The sequence below is a fragment of the Nansenia antarctica genome, assembly GCF_963989245.1.
Source record: "Nansenia antarctica genome assembly, chromosome: 4".
In the NCBI taxonomy this organism is placed as follows: domain Eukaryota; kingdom Metazoa; phylum Chordata; class Actinopteri; order Argentiniformes; family Microstomatidae; genus Nansenia; species Nansenia antarctica.
In genome coordinates, this window is record NC_137689.1 from 21,137,064 (window position 1) to 21,150,934 (window position 13,871).

The 13,871-nt window shown below is 43.0% G+C and overlaps 1 protein-coding gene across 1 annotated transcript in view; it reads right to left on the reverse strand.

The window, feature by feature from the left end:
* Nucleotides 1–4,855: 4,855 nt before the first annotated feature.
* Nucleotides 4,856–13,871, reverse strand: part of LOC308156587 (seizure protein 6-like) — a gene marked incomplete at both ends in the record, with an annotated part of 112,243 nt that continues 103,227 nt past the window's right edge. The window contains 7 exons of the mRNA XM_080529963.1: nucleotides 4,856–5,018; nucleotides 5,310–5,421; nucleotides 5,522–5,560; nucleotides 5,887–6,081; nucleotides 8,183–8,374; nucleotides 9,566–9,760; nucleotides 10,970–11,166. Coding sequence (XP_080386089.1) covers nucleotides 4,856–5,018; nucleotides 5,310–5,421; nucleotides 5,522–5,560; nucleotides 5,887–6,081; nucleotides 8,183–8,374; nucleotides 9,566–9,760; nucleotides 10,970–11,166 — 1,093 coding nt within the window. The remainder of the gene's footprint in view (nucleotides 5,019–5,309; nucleotides 5,422–5,521; nucleotides 5,561–5,886; nucleotides 6,082–8,182; nucleotides 8,375–9,565; nucleotides 9,761–10,969; nucleotides 11,167–13,871) is intronic.

Genomic DNA, 13,871 nt, shown 5'->3' on the forward strand with positions numbered 1-13,871 from the left:
TTTCGTCCGTAATTAATATTCAAAAATATAAGGTTATCACTGTGTGACTGTCTTGATCGCAAGCAAAGAAGAACTAAATTATGGAGTTCTTCAGAAGTTATAAGAATGTGTTTGTATAGTGATGCTGTCATTGTGATGCTGTATCGAAGAGATGGATTCGGATTCTTCGTAACTCTTAGTAACCACTTCCTAAATTCTATATGCGACACATTTAGCTACAGTAAAAGAAGTCTTAGCAAAATTGCTTTTAAAAGAAGGTCTTATACAAATGATGTTGTTGGCCCACACATTCAGACATAATGGGCTTTAAAAACGCCGTCCCTACTGTGACTTGCGAAATTGAAAATTATATATTGTAGAGATACTTTACGTCCCAATATTGAATAGGCTATAGTATTCAATAACATCCGTTAGCTATTTTATCTTCATGTCTTTATAAACTAAGAATGTCTACTTAAGAATTGCATACGAGGCAAGTGCACGTTTGGGTGAAAAATGTCAGTGCGTAAAAAGAGCGGACAAGGGATGTGCGCACTGGGCCCAGTATTGCGCGCCTGTTTGCTTTCGAATGAATTGCTTTCGGACAGAAGGCTGAATACATGCCGTTTCGTTGAGAAACCTCCATCCGTACCAGCCAGTCTCGGATCCAGTCTCTTTCAGACAGGGGTGTTTGGAAAACTAGAGCTGCAGCTACTTTCCCAAACTCTTTGTCACTGTATGCAAGTCTCTCTAAGATGTCATGCTTTTGGTCTTTAACCAAGTTGGGAGACGTTGTTTTCAACGGCAATGTTGCCTTCTCTATGTCTGAACTCATGCTCCAGTGAAAAACGGGCCACAGTAAAAATAGCTGGCCACCTATTGTCCTGGTCATGGTCTAATATTTCTTTCAAAATGACTTTACGATCGTCCACAGACTCTGGACAGGAATCAAAGTTTATCTACTTATCATGCTGGTTTGGACAAAGACACAACATTTAATTGCAACCATTGTTCTGTGCAAGAACAAACATTTTTAGAAAATGCTGCCCAATAAGAAATATTGATATTTTCACTGTGGTGATATGTGATGAAAGGTTATTGTAGCTGGCGGTGGTTGGAACGGACTTGTGTCGTAGTTAAAAAGCGCTTCTGCATCATCCAGGGCAGTGTCAACAGAGATAGGGCAATATGCCTCATAGCATCATTGCCTAAGTGATATTTGGGCCAAATTGAGATATCTGCCTAAGAAATGATAAAACCAAGATAATGGACAATGAATGAAAGACGAACTCCAGTTAAACAGATATCTTGCAAACTTTATTTTGGGTTACGTGTTATTTATGTATCAGTCCCCCCAAAGAAGATTTATTAACGAACTCATATCCAAGGTGCATTTTTACGCTTGTGGACAAAGTAATTTCACATTCAATTTCACAATGATAGTTCTGAAACTCAATTACATGACCAATTTCAATCAATGTAATCTGTCTCTTGGGGAATCTTTCACAGTAATGCTGTTTTTTCAGATCAGAGTAATAAAATATACACCCACTTTACAACTTCTGAATTTACAATTGCTGAGCTGTCATCATTTATATACTAACTCAAAGGTTATGACCTAATGGACTATACATAACATAATGATACCAAGTGAGAACATTTAAACATTTATTGAGACATAACATAAGCAAACAAAAAAAGCATTTAAAAAAGCTACCATAACTTTGCCAACTCAGTTTGGAGGAAAATGGATAGACATTTTTTGTTTTACAAACAGGACACACAAAAAGATCTGATATCTGCCCAATAATGTCAACATGGGTCATAAGCAAGCCATATGCAGATCAATTCTCCTCATCTCCAGGACAGTAGGACAGGCCTAATAGGCATGGAGTGATACCCGGTGGCCCATGAAAATTATCTGATTCATTTGATTAATGTTAAGGCCACCACACAAAACAGCAACTTTATTTAGGCCTACAGTGTCTTGACTGTTATTACCTTTTGTCATTGGATTGTTGCATATTCTGACACTCAGAATGCATATAGCACAACCAAGAGAACACTGATGAGATGTTGACATTTTGTGGAGTATTGACCTGTTCTGTAAACCACAACAAAGACAACTATTCCCATTACGTAACATTAACAGTGTGATGTAATGAATAGGTTGTGATTAACACACCAGAACAACTCAACAAAACCATGAGTAATATGACCAAAAACACAATTTTGGTTATGCAGTCAGCATCAAGACATCCTCATATTGGGACAGGCAGTTTATTTACAAAGTGATATTGAAAAAGAAAACGTATACAGACATTTCAAAGTGCCAATATGAAGAATGGTGGAATTGTAATGCCAAAAGAAAAATATTACCGTACTAAGAAATTGATACGTGAACATTTTTTTCACTGTACTGTATACAAATCAAGACCGTTGCTAAGTGACTAGCATTTACATTCATTCTTCTCATTTCTCTTCTAAAATTTAAAAACACACAGGTAGATAAAAAAACAAAAAAACACAGTTAGATAGAAAAAACAAAAAAACACAGTTAAATAAAAATGGACCCTCTCCCCTCAGTATGAAATAAAAAATGTATAAGCACTAAGGAAAGGCCATCAGCAGTTAAACAACTACAAAAATAACACCATGTCGATCCACCATATTTGAAGTTCTGGTAGTGGTCCTCTGGAAAAGATATTTACAAAAACCCACAAAAAGGAGGGAATGGAGAAGGGGAAATACCAGCTGAAGTCATCGCAGGGAAGATGATAGATGCAGAGAAGGTTCCAAAAGGCAAAGCTTGAATTATCTTTGCTGAAAGGTGTCTAAATGGACACCTCATAATCTCTTTTATTCTGTGAAAAACAAACAAACACACACTCATCAAAAGTAGAACATGGACAAAGCTACTGTATATTACTATCTGAGAAATGTTTAGGTTGAGAGTGAGACCTTACAAACTATCTCCCCATCTACAAATGAGTAACACCCCACGATCAATTGTTGTCATTATGGTTTACATGCTACTGAAGGTAAAGAACATGAAAACATGAAAAAAGACAGAATGTGTCACAAACATGATCAATGGGTAGAACTGAATCACTGACACAAGTCTGCAGACTGAAATAAAAAGAACAACATGATTTGAACAAAACATCTTTAATTTATATTGTTTTGAACTGATTGACAAAAGTAAACACAAGTGAAAGCATGAAGTAGACTGGGCATCATTGCATTGCAGCTACACAATTCATAGATTTCTGCTATTACTGTTTGACTGTTCCATGGCTGTAATACTGTTATTATTCTCTTTTTATATTTGTATTTACTCTTCTTATTCTTCCTGTATAAAATGTGCTATATAAATAAAGTTTATTTGATTTGACTGCTCCCTACATTCATCAACAACAGTGCTACGCTAGCGATTATGTCCGTTATTGACATTGAGAGAGAGAGAGAGAAAGAGAGGGAGAAAGAGAGGGAGAGAGAGGGAGAGTGAGACAGAGAGAGACAGAGAGAGACAGAGAGAGAGAGAGAGGGAGAGAGAGCAAGAGAACTCATTAACTCCACAAAGTGCTGTTTGGGACAGTAGACAGCTGGCTGGGAGAGGTACCGCTGACAAACGGATGGATGCAGTCATGATGACAGGTGACAATGTGTTAAGTGTGTGTCTCTCTAGGATGGCCAATCTCCATCTGAAGGACGCCTCACCTTGTTGTCCCTCTGCAGCACGGCCGAGGAGGGACAGACAGACAGTCATTAGTAATCACAGAGAGTCTTCCGGGGCTGACGGGAAGAGGAGGAGAGGGTAGAGCATGGACCAGTCACAATTGAGTCCAGAACATGACAAATACCTTGCCTTATATGGTATCTATGTACTGTACAGTACACATTCCAGTTTTCAGCTGAAGTCTAGTTTTCCCCAAGACAAGGTTGAATGCATCACATCACTTTAACACTGTAACAGAGTGGATGATTCCACAACACAATGATAGACATGTGGGTGGCCTTATGCTCCATCATACTGTATTTCAAAACACGTCCATAAAACACAATACAACATATGAACACACACATAAAATGAACACAAAACGATGTGATAGATGCATATACTGTATGAATTATGAATTCACTACTCTAAGCTTGCTTTCAGGGGTCTGGGACAGGGTGTTTTTGATAAGTGCTCTTAAAGTTTCAAAAAAATGCAACACAAAGAAGTAAGATCTGTAAAATACTATAATACTGATTCTATTATTGCACATTTCTCATTTGCGATGCAATTAAATAACTCTGATGATTGTGTATTGAGCCATACAAAAAGGGTCTCTCAACTCTCACTATCAAAAGATTATGTGCTATCAAGACCCCAATACACAGGGTAGCTTTCAATCACAGGTCAATGGGGATGAGTTGAACTGCTACTGTATGCGTTTAACCTTCATTTCCACAATGATCTGTGACATTCATCCTCTCTCCAGGAATACAATCAGAGGCAATGCAGGCTGACCAATGTCTTGTGTCTATTTCTATTATAGTGCAAAATTGACACTCAACCCTCCCGTAGTTAAACACAAAAGTAAACATCCGCAAGGAATGTTTCTGTTGCTGTTCCAATCCCTTTCTCTCTATCGTAAACAAACTTTTTTCAGGTTCAAAATGGAGGGTTCAAGAGTTTAGAAGGCTTTGAGAGCCAGCCAGTTGGCGAAGGATTGTCAAGTTTACATTCACCACTAAACATCAATTTGAAAGCCTCATAGCTGTGTGGCTGGATGAGATAGGGGGCGATGAGGTGAAGAGTGCCCTCTGCTGGTTAAACATGAGATGACAGGCAGGCAGGCAGACAGGCAGGCAGCTGGATGGAGATGAATCAGGACAGGACAATGGTGTTCTGGGAGTCCACGTCTCGCAGATGCATAACATCCGTACTTACTCCAGTCTCATAGATTGCGTTGTTAAAGGCTGACTCCTCTGTCATGTTGTCATATGGAGGCAGGGATGATGTGGGCATTCTGAGTGACTTCCCCTGAAGTCTGGGATGGAACAGAGAAAGACATGTGTGTTATCATGCGCTGTAGTAGTAGACCAGCGGAGGCTGGTGGAGGTAGAAATCAGAGGATGGGCTCATTGTAATGTATGGAATGGATAGATACCATTCCTCATTCCGTTCCATGCATTTACAATGAGCCCGTCCTCCGATTCCTACCTCCACCAGCCTCCCCTGGAGTAGACCCACTCTCCAGAGCAGAGTCTAGTCACAACTGAATTACACATGTTAGCAACATCTTTCACAATATTGATCTTCTGTTTTTTCTCACACTCACTTTGCAAAGTAGATGTAGATCCCAAGGATAACAACTAGGACGATTGCGGCAGGAATCAGAACGGCGATGGCAATGTTTGTCCCCTCCATGCCTCCGTAGTCAGGGCTGGCAACTAAACATAGATATGAAACATATTATGGCCAGAATAATTGTATTGGCATTTTAGTGGTATCACCAAATTTCATACAGTCCATTTACTGTACTGTACTCACCATCCAGCCTGTGTTCATTTTGGGACTGGGATGTATGTGCTATAAAAGATTTAAAACAATAACTGCCATGAGTACTCTGTGCAACAGCGAAATTAATACATTTTAGTTTTTGTCTTTTGTTTTATATTTCTCTTCATCGCTTTTTGTTGTAAAAAACCCCCAAAACTATTAAGCACAGCTATCTGCCTTACACATCATGGAACTGAGCCATATCATATCATATTATATCATATTATTTGTTTATATGTTTTATTAACCCTAATGTTGTATTATTATTATTATTATTATTATTGTTATTATTATTATTATTATTATTATTGTTATTATTATTATTATTATTTTGCCCTGGGGACAGTCTACTGTACCTCTGCAGGCAGGGGGGCTGCCGCTCCACTGTGATGGGTGTCCAGGGACACAGCGGATGGTGGGCTCCCCCTGCAGCTCATAGCCCGTGCGGCAGGAGAAGCTGAGGCTCTCCCCTGCCTGGTAGAAAGCCTTCTCTGAGCTCTGCACACTGGTGGAGGGGGCCCCCGGGTTCCGGCAGGGCTCGTATCTCTCGGCTGCACACAGCAAGACACACAGACAGAGAGGATGTCACTGTGGGCCCTGCAACTCTACTCTATACAGCACGCCTCCTAGACAGGACGATCCCCTGCTCACATTCCTCTTGTCAAAACGTCAGTCCTCATAGCAACAATTTCACACAGGCTGCTCCCTGGAATTGTTTCCATTCTATGGAAAAGTAATGCTGTTTGACACCAGCAGAGTTGGCTATCAAAAGGCACATGAGGTCCATGTCCTGACAGCCAGGCAGGCATTGTCCGACCCCAGCTTCAGTCTCTCTGTGTGGTAATTTACCTGGGATTGTCTCCAGCTTCTATAATTACTTTGCGACAATGAAGAGTCAGGGTATATCATTGTCCTGTTTGAACAGCAGGGGACAGCTCTTATTACATAAGCCATATTGATTCTGCACCTGTTCTCCCTCGGCTGAAAAGAAAAACACTCTCAGTTTAATTTTCATCCTCGAGTTGCTCCGGTGCTAATTGGGTATGCATGCTGTGTCACACATCATCTCCCCACTCGATAGATCATTCTCCAAACAAGGCCACCTTTTATCTGAGCCAGCGAGACAGCTGACAGGTCTTCAATGAAAGTGGAAGGTTGGTGGAGATTACAGAAAGGAAGTCAGCGTGCCTTCAGGCTACCTCTTTACAGTTTTCACTAAGAGCATCCGATCTCATCCCCTGAAGAATTAGCCTTTCCTCTCCCTCTCCAAGCACTATGAGTAACCCTGTCCAGTAATCTCATCGCTAGTATGTAGCGTCAGTCACACACAGCCACCCCCCAACCACAGTCTGTTCAAACGGATGCCGTCCAAAAGACGAAGCCTCTTTTCCGGAGCCTCAGGGTCAAAACTCCGAGGCTAACCAACAGCTACTTCCCCCAGGCGATCAGGCTCATGAACAAGCCTACTGAAGACAAATTACTATTATCCCCAAGCACATCCCATGTATACAGATGACCTACTCTTAAGGACACAGTCACTTTACTCAATACTACCTCTTACACCCACTGCCTGCGAGTGCAATAGTTTTGGTGTCCTGTCTTATTTGTCTCCTACAACTTCTCACTTGTCCAACTGTCACTTATGTCTTATAATTATTGCCACTTTATTTATCTTGACTTATTGCCTTATTTGTCTTTGTGCTGCAATGTCAGGAACCGAAGCCTAAGAATTTTACTCACTTGTGTAATGTGACCTAACAATAAAACTTGAAACTTAAAACTTGAAACTTGAAACACTCAAACACTATGATTTTGGTGGTGTTCGTCTTCATGGTACAATCCTCTCCTGCATTAAGCGGAAGAGTTGAGCTCCTCCATCCATGACCCTGGCACACTGCCATTCCCTAGATTGTCCCATTAACTGTCCCATTCCCCATCATATTTAACGATAAATGTCTTTTGTAAACGTTTTAGGTTCAAGTCATTAGTCTTAGACAATGTTTGAAACAAGCTTTTGCGGTCTGTGTGCGGTGTGCGCCCTATCGATTTACCAAGTCTCCCATCCTCCTCAATTTTCACCAGCCTCCACTGATCCACAATGTCCCCCGGCGAGAGTTCTGTGCTGAGATAGAGTGTTAAATAAACTCCCCGAAAAACACTGATGATTGTTATTGAAAGCCCTACCATGGTTCCATAAAACCAAACCAAACTAAAATGTTTCTGAGTGTTTGTCTGTCTGTGTTTGTGTGTGTGTGTGTGTGTGTGTGTGTGTGAGTGCCTGTGTGTGTGTGCTTGTGTGTGTCTGTGTGCCTGTGTGTGTGTGGGCCTATGTGTGTGCTTGTTTGTGTGTGCCTGTGTGCGTGCTTGTGTGTGTACTTGTTTGTGTGTGCCTGTGTGCCTGTGTGTGTGTGTGGGCCTATGTGTGTGCTTGTTTGTGTGTGCCTGTGTGCCTGTGTGTGTGTGTGGGCCTATGTGTGTGCCTGTGTGTGTGTGTGGGCCTATGTGTGTGCCTGTGTGCCTGTGTGTGTGTGCGTGCCTATGTGTGTGCTTGTTTGTGTGTGCCTGTGTGCGTACCTGTGTGTGTACTTGTTTGTGTGTGCCTGTGTGCGTGCCTGTGTGTGGTGGACCAGAAGCAGCTTCTCTGTCACTTACGGATACACTTGGGCAGCCTCTCGCTCCATTTGGGGTTGGCCGAGTCTCGGGTGTAGCAGGTGAGCAGGCCGCTGCCTGATAAGGAGTAGCCCTTGTTACAGATGTACTGCACAGTTGAGGCCACAATGAAGCGTGACCCGGTGACCACCCTCCGACTGTGCTCCACGTTCCCAGGATCCGGACACGTCATCACTGATCACACAGGCAGGGGAACACAGGAAAATGGATGAACAGAGGATGCATCAAATGCAGCACACGCACTTGCACACACACACACACACACACACGCACACGCACACGCACACACACACACACACACACACACGCACACGCACACGCACACGCACACGCACACAAACACACACACACACACACACACACACACACACACACACACTGACCATCTTCAATAATCACACCACACCTTATCTTATCTTCGGTCACTCAATCAATAGTGACCCAATCCCATACAATCCCACCATGCAGGATACTCAGTGGCTTGTGTTCCACCATCAGCCACCAAGCTCATTAAAGAAGCACAGAGCTGGATATTGAATGCACCCAGCCGTAGCAGCACACGGCCCAGGAGACAACTGCAGAGACAAGCCCTGGGTTTTCTCTCTAACAGACGGATCAGAGAAAGGTCAGAGGTCGTTAAGCGCACTGAGACCAAGTACACAGAGCCACTGGCTGCTGCTTCCATATGATCCCCAGGAGGATCAAGGTCCGACTTCAAATGGAATACGAAACATTTGAATTATGCGGCTGCAGATACACTGGTTTGGTTTTTTTGTGGGTTACCCATCGTAGGCCAGATGTTGTTATGCAGACAGAACGATCATATTCCAATTCATACGATCGAATGTTCCTATTGTTCATGTGTTGAAGGACAGTGTAATTCGTTCGACGCTTCAAAAGCTGCGCAAACATGTTTTCAGCTTAACCATCTGAGAGTTGATGTTGCTCAGCCGACCCCACACAGATCAGCAACAGATTTCAGGAAGTGATTATTGCAGTCACCCGTGTGGTTTTAAAAATGCCATCATCTATGTTCTTGATTCACGTTGTGTCTCTTGTTAAATGTTGCATAGCAACAATTGCTTTGTTGTACAGCGGTTGTAAAACCATATGATGCTAAAGACTGGCTGCCAGATGTTGCACTTTGCTGTGGGTTTAAAGCACAATTATTATCATATAATGTATCCATGTGTTTTCCGTGTTGTCACTGAATTGTTGAATAAATAATGAAGATAATAATAATAAAAGCAGACAGAAACAATAAAGTGGAGCGAAAATGAGCCTACGGGTAATCCTTTTGTCTTGGTATCATGGCTGGAGCATCATGGTTCAATAGCTACTGAATGGGACTCTTTCCCAACTCACCTTTCTCACAGCTGGGCACGTCCCCGCTCCACGTCAGGTCCCATTGGCACATGAGGATCTCGGAGCCCACCACATCGTACCCCGGGTAGCACTGGTAGGTGACCACTGTGCCATGGATCAGGTCAGGGTGGGATGTACTCTTCCAACCGTTGGTGATCTCTGGCAGCTCTGAGCAGGTGTCATTCCTGGGGACCTCTGTGTGCGAGGTTGGTGGGAGCGGGAGAACAAAGATACAACTGTGTGATCATCTAATTATGTGTAGTTATGTGTTTTTAGCATGTTGATGTTCGATCATGAAGTTGTGATGTGCTAAATATGCAGTTAGATGTTCATAATGATGTTCCTTGCTAGCTACTAGCAGCTGTTTTGCGTGTGTTTTGATTCAGAGTTTCTCCGGTATTTGGTTTGAGGGGTACCAACATTCAAATAAGCATATCTTCTTCAACTATTTTCAGATGTGTGACGCATCATTTGAAAGCATACAATCTGCACTTTCATAATTTGGAAAAAACTGAAAAATGACATTGCCTGACTTGAGGACTTTTTTACCAGAACCTGTCACTTATGTCTTTAGAAATTGACTTTTCAAACTTTTCATTCAAATTGGAGACTGTAATTGCTGTGATCATATAGAATCATCACTCAGAATAACTTGGGGTTATAGTCAGCAAATAATACACAAACAACAGTGACTGTGTCTCTCTACCAGTGTCATACAGTTGATACAAAAACAGATGAAAATCATCTGAGTTGAATTCAGCATTCGACAACCCTGGACGAGCATAGGGTATCCTGTGGTTCATTCTGCATGCGAATTAGGCTCCGGCGGGTTAAAGAGAATGTCATCAATTTGCAGTGATTGCACACTGTGCTGGGGGGGGGGGGGCAGCGGGTGGTGGTTTGATACTGCCCATTCTGCTCTTTTCTTCTCTGACTGTGGCACACGCGGATGGGGGGGGGGTATGGTCCTCGGCAAATACAGCCGATGTGGACAAAGCGAAGCACAATAATTGTGTTTTTTTGGTGTTTGATGTTCTCTAATCCTATACACCTGTGTCTGTTCAGAGGGAGAGATAGAGAGAGACAGATACAGCTTGGCTTTTCATTTTAGATCCTGCTGTCCTCTCTGCATGGTGGTACATTCTATGAGTCATTAATCTCCTTCTCTCGCTGGCTGCTTCCTGTAGCTTCATGTTGGAGGCTTTCTTTTGAGCCATGGAAAGTTATTTCAGTTTTTTTTGTTCGCCCTGTGTTAGTCAACTCAAAAAGAGCACTGTATTCACTATTTCTATAGACAAACTTGCCACCGAAGTCATTCACTGTAGCAAGTCACCTTGAGATACAAAAAAAAGGATGTAAATGTTTTCTTCTTTCTTTCTTTTGCTTCAAGACACCATGACTCACCAAAGAAGTGGACCACGAAGCCGTTGTTGTAGCCGTAGATGTTGGTGGCGGGGTCAGACTGGAACTGGATGGTGACATCAGCCATGGAGGTGTAGAGCTTGAAGCGAGGTCGCGTGCCGCTGTACTGGCCCAGGATGTTGGCGGTGAGGTCGTCACCGTCGTAGAAGGTCAGAAGGTCATTCTTGCCCACATGGAGACTGCAGGAAGAGACATGAGTCACTCAACACGTCCTGCTAAACAGAGGGGTCTTACTGACCTCACTCTGAATAAATGTTGTTGCATAGATGAGCAACACTGTGATTGAGCCCACCAAAAGAGAACTTAATTCCTCCCACAACGAATTAATTCTCTTGCATGAATACTGGAACTTTTTTGTTGTTTGTAATTTTTCCACACTAATGTTCCTGTCCAAACGAGACTAGGGAGAGATGACTTGCAGGGAAATGTCAACGCTTTGTGGGAAATCTAAATTCTGTTTACGTCGGATGGAAATGAACACTAAATAATTCAGTTATAATGTGCTTGTGCTCCGTCTGACTCTCCACAGAGCCCTTTCATGAATATGTACTTGAATATGTACTTGAATATGTACTTGCAGAAGAGTATAATAAGAACCTCACATTTACTCATTCCTGCTTACTTAGAGTAAACTATTTCACTTCAGATGCTCAAACAATGTCTACTGGACTGGGTACTCTAACTATTGGTTGCTATGTGTAACTATGGTTGCTATTGGTTGCTATTCAGATCAAGTAAGAGGTGAAAAGAGACTAACTTCAGAATGAGTTAACCTTTGCATACATTGAAGTTGGAGTAATTGGCCTCTTTGGCGAGCAAAGCCTGACCTTTATTCAAAGATGAAAAAGTGTGTGGGTGTGTGTGTGTGGGGAGGAGGGGGGGGCGGGACACTGTGCAGATTTGTGTGCGGGTCCAACGGATGGACCATGTTAATATTCACAGGCTCTGTGCAGAAGAGCGCTTAAGAGCGATAAGGGAGGGTGTCAGCGTTCTGCACACAGCCATGGGTAAGAGCTCCTCTTGTACCTATCAATCACCTGTCTCCTGCATCTGCGACCACATTTATTCTGAATCCAGATTGGATTTACATGAGCGAGTGCACATGACTTTTTTAAGGATGGGTACCCGCAGGACTGACTTTTAAATGGTCATTAGGATCCCTCCCCTCCACCTCCCCTCCACCTCCCCTGCCCCCACTTCCCTCACTTCCCTCACTTCCCGCAGATTAATCCTCCTGCTTGATTGTGCTGCCTGAAAATCACATTTCTAATCCGTTCCTCTCAACCCCAGCTGGGTGTGGCCCTGCACGGCTCAACACAGCTCAGTTCTGCTTTGTCGTTTGGGGATTCTCTTTCTCTTTTTTTTCTCTCTCTCTCTCTCTCTCTCTCTCTCTCTCTGTCTCTCTCTTCGCTTTCAGCTCCGTCAGACGTCCTTGAAGTGTGTGTGCGTGTGTGTTTAAATGTTTTACATTTAGCAGACTCAAGTACATTTGTCTAAAGCAAGTGAATCGTCTATACATGAGTCATCATAACCCCAAAAAATCCATACAAGGACCAGGAGCCATTGGTAGTCACAATGCTAGAACAAGGAAGGATTATGTTATATATATATTTTATTTTATTTTATTATTATTATAATTTACAGTAGAGAAACTGTACAGGGGTGTAGGGAGTAGGGATGAAGAGGACTTTAGGACCTGTGTGTGTGCGTGCGTGTGTGTGTGTGTGTGTGTGTGTGTGTGTGTGTGTGTGTGTGTGTGTGCGCGTGCGTGTGTGTGTTCGTGTGTGTGTTGATGGATTGTGTTGGATCACTCCAATCAGTTACTGAATCAGGACTTATTAAGGAGGACGATGCCCACCGGAGGGGATGTTAGCAAGGAGACAAACACCAGGAGAGAGGCTGCCTCACATGCCACAGTCTGCTGGCTCAATGTGCCTGGAGACAGATTTGGCTCAACTAACTCTCTGACTCTCACTCCAGAATACAAATAAGGGACGGCAAAGCAAGAGATGAGAGACAAATGAGGTGATGCCTGACAAAGTAGTCCCACTTGTCTGCGGGACAGGCACAAGAACAAATTAGGCCTGCATTTTCTGACAGAACCCTGGGGCAAGGCTCTCCAGCAGCATGTGTCTGCGGGATGACAATGACAGGCTGTGGAAGTGATAGCTTTGACATGGATCCGTTGAGTGTCTAGATCCATGCACACCAAGCACAGCTTATGGTGTTACATTTGAACCATTTGCCATTTATCTGAAGCGATTTACAATTAGAGATTACAGGGACAGTCTCCCTGGAGTAATTTAGGGCTAAGTGCCTTACTCAAGGGCTCACTAGTGGTGGTGGGATTTGAACTCATGACCTTCTGATCACCGGTTCAACTCACGACCCATTAGCTACCACTACCCCTATATTTTTTGCCTATACAACATGTATGTACAGGGTTATGGGCCAGGAGCAGGCAGTGATTGGGTGGGAACACCACCACTAGTGTTTCCTTGAGTCACTTACTAAGTTACTCCAGGGAGACTGTCCCCGTAATCTCTAATTGTAAGTCGCTTTGGATAAAAGTGTCTGCTAAATGGCAGAAAATGTAAAAGTGACACAGTGGCCAAATATGCAATGATAAGCAGAGGCAGGAGCAGGAGACAGCAACAGACTGATGTGGTGGTTTAGTTAATACATGACTGAGATCAGTGCCTGGGGCAACTGTGGAGTAAGCCTGTAGGCAGCTGTGTTAACAAAACACACACACACACACACACACACACACACACACACACACACACTCCCTGCTTCCGCACAAGTGTAAGCAAGATTGCTCAAAGGGGTCCAACTGCTGCAGAAGCAGTTTATCCCTCCAGAAATATAAAAGCATGAAAAA